We start from the raw sequence: 10,470 nt of genomic DNA, 5'->3' as shown, positions 1-10,470 counted from the left end.
AGGTTTTTTACGTATAGAACACTATTTTGAGGTCAAAAACCTGAATGGCCTTTTTCTGTACAGATCAAATAGTTAAGAAATTGATTTTTAGGGGAAAAGGGCAAAATGGACCTGTTCCGTGGTCTCCGGTGGATGAGGTCATCACCATTCGATTCATCAGGCTTTTACGTATAGAACACTATTTTTGAGGTCAAACCTTGCGGCCTTTTCGTACAGATCAAATAGTATAAGAAAATTGATTTTTAGGGGAAAAGGGGCAAATGGACCTGTTCCCGTGGTCTCCGGTGGATGGGGTCATCACTATCTGATTCATCAGGCTTTTACGTATAGAACACTATTTTTGAGGTCAAAATCCTATGGCCTTTTCTGTAAAGATCAAATAGTATAAGAAAATTGATTTTTAGGGAAAAGGGGCAAAAATGGACCTGTTCCCGTGGTCTCCTGGATGAGGTCATCACCATCGATTCACAGGCTTTTTACGTATAGAACACTATTTTGAGGTCAAAACCTGCGGCCTTTTCTGTACAGATCAAATAGTATAAGAAAATTGATTTTTAGGGAAAAGGGCAAAAATGGACTGTTCCCGTGGTCTCCGGTGGATGAGGTCATCACCATTCGATTCATCAGGCTTTTTTACGTATAGAACACTATTTTTGAGGTCAAAACCTGAGTGGCCTTTTCTGTACAGAGATCAAATAGTATAAGAAAAAAATTGATTTTAGGGAAAAGGAGCAAAATGGACTTGTTCCCGTGGTCTCTGGTGGATGGGTCAATGCCATTCGATTCATCAGGCTTTTTTGACGTATAGAACACTATTTTTGAGGTCAAAACCTGCGGCCTTTTTCTGTACAGATCAAATAGTATAAGAAAATTGATTTTTTAGGGGAAAAGGGGCAAAATGGACCTGTTCCCGTGGTCTCCGTGGATGAGGTCATCACTTCTGATTCATCAGGCTTTTTTACGTATAGAACACTATTTTGAGGTCAAAACTCCAGGGCCTTTCCTGTACAGACTAAATAGTATAAGAAAATTGATTTTTAGGGGAAAAGGGGCAAAATGGACCTGTTCCGTGGTCTCCGGTGGATGGGGTCATCGCCATCTGATTCATCAGGCTTTTTACGTATAGAACACTATTTTTGAGGTCAAAACCTGCGGCCTTTTTCTGTACAGATCAAATAGTATAAGAAAATTGATTTTAGGGGAAAAGGGGCAAAATGGACCTGTTCCCGTGGTCTCCGGTGGATGAGGTCATCACCATTCGATTCACTGGTTTTTACGTATAGAAATACTATTTTGAGGTCAAAAACCTGCGGCCTTTTCCTGTACAGATCAAATAGTATAAGAAAATTTGCTTTAGGGGAAAAGGGCAAAATGGACCTGTTCCCGTGGTCTCCGTGGATGGGGTCATCACCATTCGATTCATCAGGCTTTTTTACGGCAGAACACTATTTTGAGGTCAAAACCTGCGGCCTTTTTCTGTACAGCTCAAATAGTATAAGAAAATTGATTTTAGGGGAAAAGGGGCAAAATGGACCTGTTCCCGTGGTCTCCGGTGGATGGGGTCATCGCCATTCGATTCATCAGGCTTTTTACGTATAGAACACTATTTTTGGGATTCAAAACCTGGGCGGCCTTCTCGTAATCAATTTAAGGATTAGCAGCGGGTTTGCCCACTGTGCAGTGGTCAAATTCATGAGCAAAACACTTGAAAAGCTTGAGCCACCTGAATGAAAATAACGTGTCAAAAATAACAAAAAGTCAATCGCCCAAAAACACTTGCATTTGATAGTGGTTTATTGATGTTGAAACACTAACCAATTTAATCTATGATGTGGCTTTTCCAATCATTCAAGTGTTTGGGCACTTGAATAAAACGTGGTGTATACACTGAAAATACGCCAACAGTGTATAGCGAAAAACAATAGGGACGGCGTTACATCGTGCTGCCATCTGGTTTTAAGCAAGATTGGAAAAGTGCTGAGTCATCGTCTAAAAATAGACGGCGTCCTATCTCGCCCAGCAAAATGAAGTCGACAATTCTAGACCACGTTTTCCACTTTTTCATCGAAACCGACTACTTTATCGATTTTAGACGATGACTGTCGCATGGTGTTCGTGGGGGAGATCGGTTGCAGAATCGACGCGCGAGAATCCGCGAGAAAGTGCTAAAAATTCGTTTCGTTTCGTTTTCGTTTTCGTTTTACGGAGCAAGGTGGGGACGCGGCCTTTCAAGTCAGTCCAAGTCCGGTTTGTGGAAAGGGTAAATGAACTAGTATTGCATACAAAATGAACAATTCACCGAAGATAGGATCAGGAGGCGGAAGGTGAAAGAAAATTAGTGTAGGTGATTAGTAAGAACTGGAAGACTTGAGCAGTTACGTTAATCTAAGTTTAAAATCATGAAGGAGGATATGAAATTTTGATCCAATCAAAAACTAATTTGAGATTTATACAAAGGAACCTATTGTATTTCAAATCTAAAGGAAATCAAATAACTTTGGAAAGCAAAAGATGAAAATTAATCATTCTAAACATAAATCTTGATGTCTTTATTCCGGCCCCTGTTCTGTCGCGTCCGTCAGTAGTCTTGTCGTACATAACAACTATAAGCAGATCTGCAAATGAAGAAAACACTTTGGACCAATTTAACTAAACATTTATGCCCAATTATTCATTTCAGAAAGCTAACTAACTCGATTCGCAACAATGGTCGATACAACCATAATCCGAAACCGTTAGTTCAACAGATTAACGAATTTTAATCGATATCATTTCATTATTGATTGATCGAGACTCTATGGATTTTTTGACAACTCAAAACAGTGTACCACTAATTGAAATTCAGTGATTTTGAGTATCATTTCTGTAAACTGGCTTACACATAACTGGAGTCTGGAATTATAAAACAACCAAAAAAAGTAGCAAAACAACTAACTATTTCTACCCATTATCAAACAGATTTAAACCTGTTCAAACAGATTTTAACGAACAAGAATATTGAGATTCAAATAAAAAAATCAATATCTTGCAATTTTACATATTATAAAAGCTGTGATTTCTATCAACATACATATGCAATATAAATAAAAATGTGATATATATCAACATCGGAACCATCTTGGAAAAAAGCCCTGAAACGACGGCAACGTGTGGCTCCATCTCCAGGAGAAAGTGCTAGAAAATTCTTGAATTTATTGATAGGAGGCTTCGCGTCGTCGTGTATATATTTTCTTTCTATTGTTGAGCCGGTTGTTCGCGGTCCGGACTGGGTAAATTCGTGGTGAAGTTTGTTGCAAAGAAGTCATGCGCGAAGAATATCATTGAATCGATTGAAACAGTTCGGTGTATCAGCACTACTTCAGGTTTATATGATAACGAATAATACGTTGCTAAAAGTTTCATTTTGTTTTGAAAGCCCTTTCCTTAGCATCGTGGCTCGGATGGCACGACGACGGTAAGAAGTAAAAATTACGGGATTGAGTATATAATTAAGTCCTTCTCATTCTTTAAATTGTACGTTACCGAATAATGCGTTAATTCAAAATTCATTTCGTTTTGAAAGCCCATCCCAAAGCATCGTTGCTCGGATGGCACGCCGGCGGTAAGAAGTAAAAAAAATACGCGAATGATAAGTCCTTCTCATAGCGTCGTAGCTCAGAAGGCAACGATTATGGTTCACAGTTCTACATTCCCGTCATATTCCCCTACTGACACAATTCTCCCACTTCCCGTGATGCTTGAAGGAGATGCTGTAGATTTAACGGTCATGCTGTGTCAACAGGTATAGAGCGACAAACTCTGTGTCTGCAACTTCAACTATCGGACCAGAATTTAAGGGCTAGCTGGGTATAAGTAAACGTAAAATGTGCACTTCGGTTTTAGCGATACATTTGGACAGTACAGAGTGGAAAAGGCAGAGCCAAAGAGGATTGAAAAAACATTCAAACCTCTTCGGCGGCGAAGCTACGGCAGTGGATCGCTCGACACACTCGCTCAACAATAGCGTGTGTGCGTGTCCCATCTGCCTAATAACAGAAGAAGCCTTATAAATAGAATTGCAAGTCCGCAATAGATCTAATTCTGGTCGCAGTGGATAGTGGCATCGAAAAAAAACTATCGGACTAACATTCCTACCTTTGTTGAACTGCATCCCTTGGGGGAAATATGCCTTATTTTTCTGCGTGTTGTTGGTGAACAGGACGTTGCAAAATAAGATCACAACGCACCGAGGAGTGATCTTCAAAGGGGACTGAGTGTTAGAGCCGAAATGTCTCCGCAAGAAGCTGATCGAGAAGTTGCACGTAGCGCACCTGGGAATTGACTACACGTTACGAGCAGCTAGGGAGTCGTTCTTCTGGCCAGGGATGGCTGACCAGATCACCAACTACGTACGAAACTGCGAGGTGTGTATGGACTTCAGCGCCAGTCAATGCAAGCTACCCATGACGTCACACAACATACCGGAATATCCCTTCCAGCGTGTGAACATTGATTTGGCAGAGATCAAGTAAGAAGTCAAGAGAATTCAGACACGGCGGACAGTTTTTCTGACTTCGTTGAGGTTGACCTGCTAGGCTAGCCGACACGAAGACCAAAACTATTGTTGCGGCGTGCAAGCGGAATTTCGCCCGACACGGAACGCCACAGGTTGTTGTCACAGACAATGGACCCTAGTTCAGCAACGAAGCGTGGACCAAGTTTGCGAACGAAAGGAGTTTCAAGCACATGACGTCTGCTCCATGCCACGCGCAAGGAAACGGAAAAGCTGAATCAGCGGTCAAGTCAATGAAGCAGCTGTTCATGAAGTGCGCCAAAAGTGGTGCTGACTTCTGGCAAACGCCGTAGGAACAAGCCCCAACCAGAGAATCTTCTCAAAAAACACACGAAGCACGATTCCCGGCATAACAAACAAGTTGCAGCCGCCTCGAGTATCACACGTGGAAGACCGGATCGAGCAGAAGAGAAAAGTGGTCAAGGCGAGTTATGACAAACATGCGAAGGAGCTTCCGGAGCTGAAGATCGGGGAAAACGTTATGGTACAACGACGACCTGACCTAGACAAGCAGTGGGAATGAGCAACAGTTGTGCACCAATTTCCGGACCAATCGCGATGTACGGCTAGAAGATGGTGGCTTGTACCGACGCAGCGCGGTGCATATTAAACCGAGAGGTCATCAGTTTGTCAATCAGACCGAGAACCAAGGATAATGCGACCATCGAAACCAACAAGTCCAGTCGAGCAGCACCAGGACGAACCAAAGCAGACGATCTTCGAGAGGCGTGATTACAGCAAGAAAGGCGGGGACTGCGGTATCGTCGACAATACACCGGAAAGCAGGGAGACATCGACAACTGAAACAACCAACAGAGCAGAACAGCGGTGGGCAGGATCGTTCTAAACAGAACGAAGGGCGACCAAAAAGGGAGATTAAAAAACCAGCAAGGTTTTCTGATTTTGTAGTTTGAGCACAGGGAGTGCATAGCTTTTGGAAGACGGGAGATGTTGTATTTGAACCACTCTATCGTATTAGTTACATATGAACCACCCTATACCTTATGTCAATAAACAGTACACTTCAGACAGTCAACACCAAACCACGTCTTTTGATAACATAAACACGCAATACATGCGCACGTAGATAACTCTATTGACTTTTGGAATCTTTCTAGGTATATGACCCTATTTTGGACCTAGTACCTATTTTGGACCTATTTTTATGAATCTACCTCGATTCAGGCTTTTAAAGTACGAATTCACTGAATCCAACCAACAGAAAGTGTAGGCAGGATCGTTTTGTATCTACCTCTCCCAAAAATGTTAACATTTTTGATTATTTCCGCTTTTTCAGCCACTTTTTCTAACGCCATTCGAACTTCCTTTCATTTTCCTAGCACATCGATTAGGTCCAAAAATTCCGGCCTCGTTGCTTATCAGATTTGGCTCGCGACACCTTGATGTTTTTTTCTGTTTTGCACTGACACCAAGCAATTTCGTCCGGTTTCCGAGCAATGTAACTGTTGTTTATTTAATTCTTTCTTGTTTTCCGTCACTAAACCATTGAAATAACTATTCTATTATCGAAAAAAAAACTCATTTCAAAATATTTTTTCAAATCAGCCGCGTTGGATCAGTTTTTGGAGCTACTTTGCCGTCGGTTCAAGGCTATCACCAACACATGCATAACAAGCTGTTGCCAGTTTTGTTATCAATTTATTTCGATATTTCATTGAAATTGATTGAAATTTTTTAATTTAATATTTTGAATTGAATTTCTTTACTGTAATTATTTGAATGAAATCTAAGCTTTAAAAAGCAAATGATTAACAGAAACAATGAAAATATGTTTTTTAAACGATAAAAATGCAAATTGATGCTAGAGATTAAGATGATTGTTAGGACCGATTGCAAAGTATCCCAAAATTTAAGCTGATGTTGATTTATTTTTGTCTTAACATCATTATCACCAATTTAGCCGCATATATTTTTAATTTTTGCTTAAAAACTTGCAAACTGGCTACCCTGTTGGAATTGAAAGGGAAACGATTGAAAAACCTAAAGGGTCTAGTTCAACTTTTAAATTTAACCGTGTCAATCATGTTAGAAACACAATTGAACCAGCTGGAAAAATAAAAATCTTCGAAAAAAAATTAGCATAAGTGGTTAATGCGATGTTAACATTATGTGATTAAAACACGTTTTCAAATTCAAATCCATTGTTTCATCATAATTATTCAATTTCTGAAATAAATATTTTCCAAATTATAATCGTGGATAGGCCCTTTGGTTTATCAAACCGAGTTTTTGTAAGTGTGCGTGTTGCCGCCGCACGCCGCAATTCGAGTTGTCCAAATTTCAACCAATCAGAGTGTGGGTCCAAAATAGGTTCAGCGATGTCTCCAAAATACATTCAATAAGTCCAAAAAAGCATCAAAAAAATGTTTTAGGCTAGTATGCTGATCGGAAGGAAAGGGGTCAAGAAACAGCTTTACGAACAGCAGAACAAAGGAGAGGGAGCAATTTCTTGGGGCTTTTCTTCACCCTCTCTGACTTGCTTGCGCTGCCGCTGCTGCCCATTTGATTTTTTTTCTTGACCGGTTCCTTCCGAAGTGCGTATACTGCTTTTACTTGAAATGCTTATTACAATGGAATGGTTAAATTATTTTAAATTTTCAATAGTTCACTTTGTTAAGCATAAATTAAGGCACAAAACAATCCTGAAACGAGCCATATTAGTTAGACCGTTCCTGAGAACTATGCGAAATATGTTGACGCTTTGCATAGTAGGTCCAAAATAGGGCCATATACCCTATCAAGCTTTTAATTAGCCGACATAAACTGGGGCGACTTTCTCATATTCCTCCAAAATTTGTCAAGGGAAAAAATATACTTGCCCTATAATTTAATTCTGTGCATGTCAGTGCATCAACCTGCTTACCTGGAATGCCGATCCAATACTAGACGTGAATAATGATGACGACAAACCGTGATCGACCTCGTTATTCCATTCGATTGCCTGGTTGAGATTTTTTGATTTCAAGATGTACACAATTGGCGCAAATGTTTCCTTGTGCACAACCGGCGAATCGTGGGGCAGGTTAGTTATAATAGTAGGTTCAACAAAAAATCCCGGTCGTTCGATCAACTTTCCGCCACATTCGATTTTTCCGCCCAACTTTACAGCCTCTGCGATTGTAGCCTTATAGTTCTCGACGGCCTGTTGGTTATGTAGGGGACCATAAAGTGTGGCCTCGTCCAAGGGATGGCCGACCCGGTTCAGTAAGTTGTAGCGTTTAACAAGCTTCGCAACGAATTCATCGTATAACTTTTCGTGAATGATCAACCGACGTGTGCTGGTGCATCGCTGGCCCGCTGTTCCGATGCATCCAAAGAACGCAGCATCTAGAGCCATATCAAGGGGTGCGTCATCGTTTATAATAAGCGCATTGTTGCCACCAAGTTCCAGTAAAAATTTGCCAAATCTTCTTTGCACCTGCATAAAATAATTTAAAGAAAAGAAAATCAAGAAATTCGCCTATAATGATCTAAAATAAAAACAAACCTCAACGCCAACCTCTCGGCCAATTTGGGTACTCCCGGTGAAAGATAAGAGTTTCACTCTCTCATCGCTGACCATTTTTTTACCGACTGCAGTTCCTCCCTGACATAATGAAACTACGGGGGGTAAGCTGTTACGTTTGATGACGTCAGAGACAATTTTAGTCGTGGCAATAGAAACCAAAGGAGTACTCGGAGCGCCTTTCCAAAGGACCGAATTACCGACGGTCAGCGCGATAGCCGCATTCCAGCCAAACACTGCGCACGGAAAGTTGAACGCAGAGATCACGCCAACGATTCCCAACGGATTCCATTTTTCAATTATTGTGTGCTTTCCTCTTTCTGATGGCAGGATCTGGCCGCTATACATCCTTGATAATCCTACAGCGTAATCACAAACGTCGACAAATTCTTGCACTTCCCCTACTCCCTCTGCCTTAATTTTGCCCATCTCTAGGCTGACCAGTTTGCCAAGAGGCTCACGATATTTGCGCAACTCTTCCCCAATTTGTCTCACAATTTCGCCACGAAACGGTGCTGGCATATTGCGCCATTGCTTGTATGCCTCAGTTCCAACTTGCAGGCATTTTTCTAGATCGCTAACCGATCCTGTTTTGACTTCGGCAATGACGTCACCACTAGCAGGATCAATCGACTGGACAATCTCTCCATTTCCGGTCCATTCGCCGTTGAACACACCACTGTTCACTTTGCCCAAGCCAAGATCCTTAAGGAATGAATACTTTTCACTTTCCACCAGAAATGTTGATGCCATTCTATGTGGATTCTTCTGCCAGACCCTTTTCACGGGGATCTGATTTAATCGCAACGCCGCCGACATCATTTTAATGGATTGAAATTGGAACTTTAAAACCGACTACTGATCTCGAGAATGGTGCACATGGAAATAATCGCTGCTTGGAAGGCAAGTCGTGTCGTTGGTAGGAGAGCTACACAAACAGGTACTTATCTCTGTTATCGCCGGAGTGTGTACTTGTTGCGGGGTAAACCGACTACAGGATGGACTTTCACTTTTAATTCGGAAGAGTAAGAGTAAAAAAGAGAGAAATTTGTGGCTTTAAATTCATTATTTAAGGCAATTCTAAAGTAAAACCCTTTACGACTCAATGTGTCAGTAGTTATGTATCAGTTGCTCAGCTCAACCAAATTTAATAAAGTTAGGTTTTTTTCTATCAGTTTTTTGAATGGCCAGCATTTGGTAAATTACCCCTATTAAGTCTTATCATAAGTGAGTTATTATTCTCTCATGGGGTTCTTTTGTTACCAACCTCTCCAAGATAAGCAACCAGATGAAGAATCAGATGACTTAAAGTGCTAGCTGAAGAATGAATTCAGTAGGTTCAAAAATTAAATGATTTTGATATCGTTTGTACATTGCATTTTATGTCGAGCATATCAATCTTTTTTTAAATTAATTGTTATTTCGCAATTCGCAATGTTCAGTGTAAGAACGGGCCTTGACCGATCTAACCTAACCTAACCTATTCAGACTGTATTCCCGATTTAACCCGGTTGGCGGTAGTAACTTAATGATAATTTGTAATTTTTTATACATAACACGAAAGTCCGAACTTATCTCAAATATTACATCGACTGGTATAATTTTATTTGCTGTCTATTTTTTTGTTATTATAGACATTTTATTTTTTCTAAGCTTTTCTAGTAATGTCATATTAAATAAATAAAAAAATATGAGAGGCTTGTTTAATTTGAACCACAATCCGTTAGAAATGTTGGTGTATTTAAAATCCAATTGCACCAAAAAGAACAAAACAAATCTTTCAATCATTCTAAAAACTTATATCCTTGTTTAGATTGAAATGTAGATTATCGGCAAATAATAGCTTGAAAAAATAATAAATATAACGAAAACATAGATTTTATGTCTGTTTTAGAAATTTTCCGGGATTTGAAAAATATTTTTCCCGTTTCCCGGGAAATTCAAAACCCGGGAAAATTGCACGCCCTAGGCCGTACAAGCGATTGTCCAATGGGCATTGGGTTAAGTTCACTGCGACCACCTGAGAAAGCTATCTTTTGTGATGTACCCTGGCTACTGTCCATACTACAAATTACTCGTATCCATTCGCGATTAAAAGCTCAAAAATTCCGACAGATGGCGCAAAGCATCGAAGAATGACGATTCAAATTTTCGCTGTTCGATTAAGGCTAGTACGCTGATCGGAAGGAAAGGGGTCAAGAAATGGCTTTACGAACAGCAGAACAAAGGAGAGGGAGCGATTTCTTGGGGCTTTTCTTCACCCTCTCTGGCTTGCTCTAGCTGCCGCTGCTGCCCATTTGATTTTTTTCTTGACCGGTTCCTTCCGAAGTGCGTATACCGCTTTACATAGGAATGCAAACTTAAAATTGAATTTACAGCTCTTAGAACAACT

General features: G+C 40.5%; 1 protein-coding gene across 1 annotated transcript in view; it reads right to left on the bottom strand.

The window, feature by feature from the left end:
* LOC6041917 (putative aldehyde dehydrogenase family 7 member A1 homolog) overlaps positions 1–9,070 on the bottom strand; it is a 13,819-nt gene extending 4,749 nt beyond the window's left edge. Inside the window, exons 1-2 of the mRNA XM_001851055.2 lie at positions 8,061–9,070; positions 7,437–7,991 (exon numbers count right to left, since the gene is read on the bottom strand). Of these exons, the coding sequence (XP_001851107.2) occupies positions 7,437–7,991; positions 8,061–8,900 (1,395 nt within the window). The 5' untranslated portion in view covers positions 8,901–9,070. The remainder of the gene's footprint in view (positions 1–7,436; positions 7,992–8,060) is intronic.
* Positions 9,071–10,470: the final 1,400 nt, after the last annotated feature.

The sequence above is a fragment of the Culex quinquefasciatus genome, chromosome 1 (assembly GCF_015732765.1).
Source record: "Culex quinquefasciatus strain JHB chromosome 1, VPISU_Cqui_1.0_pri_paternal, whole genome shotgun sequence".
NCBI lineage: Eukaryota > Metazoa > Arthropoda > Insecta > Diptera > Culicidae > Culex > Culex quinquefasciatus.
Note: the sequence above shows the minus strand (reverse complement) of the source record. Positions and strands in the feature narration are given on the sequence as shown.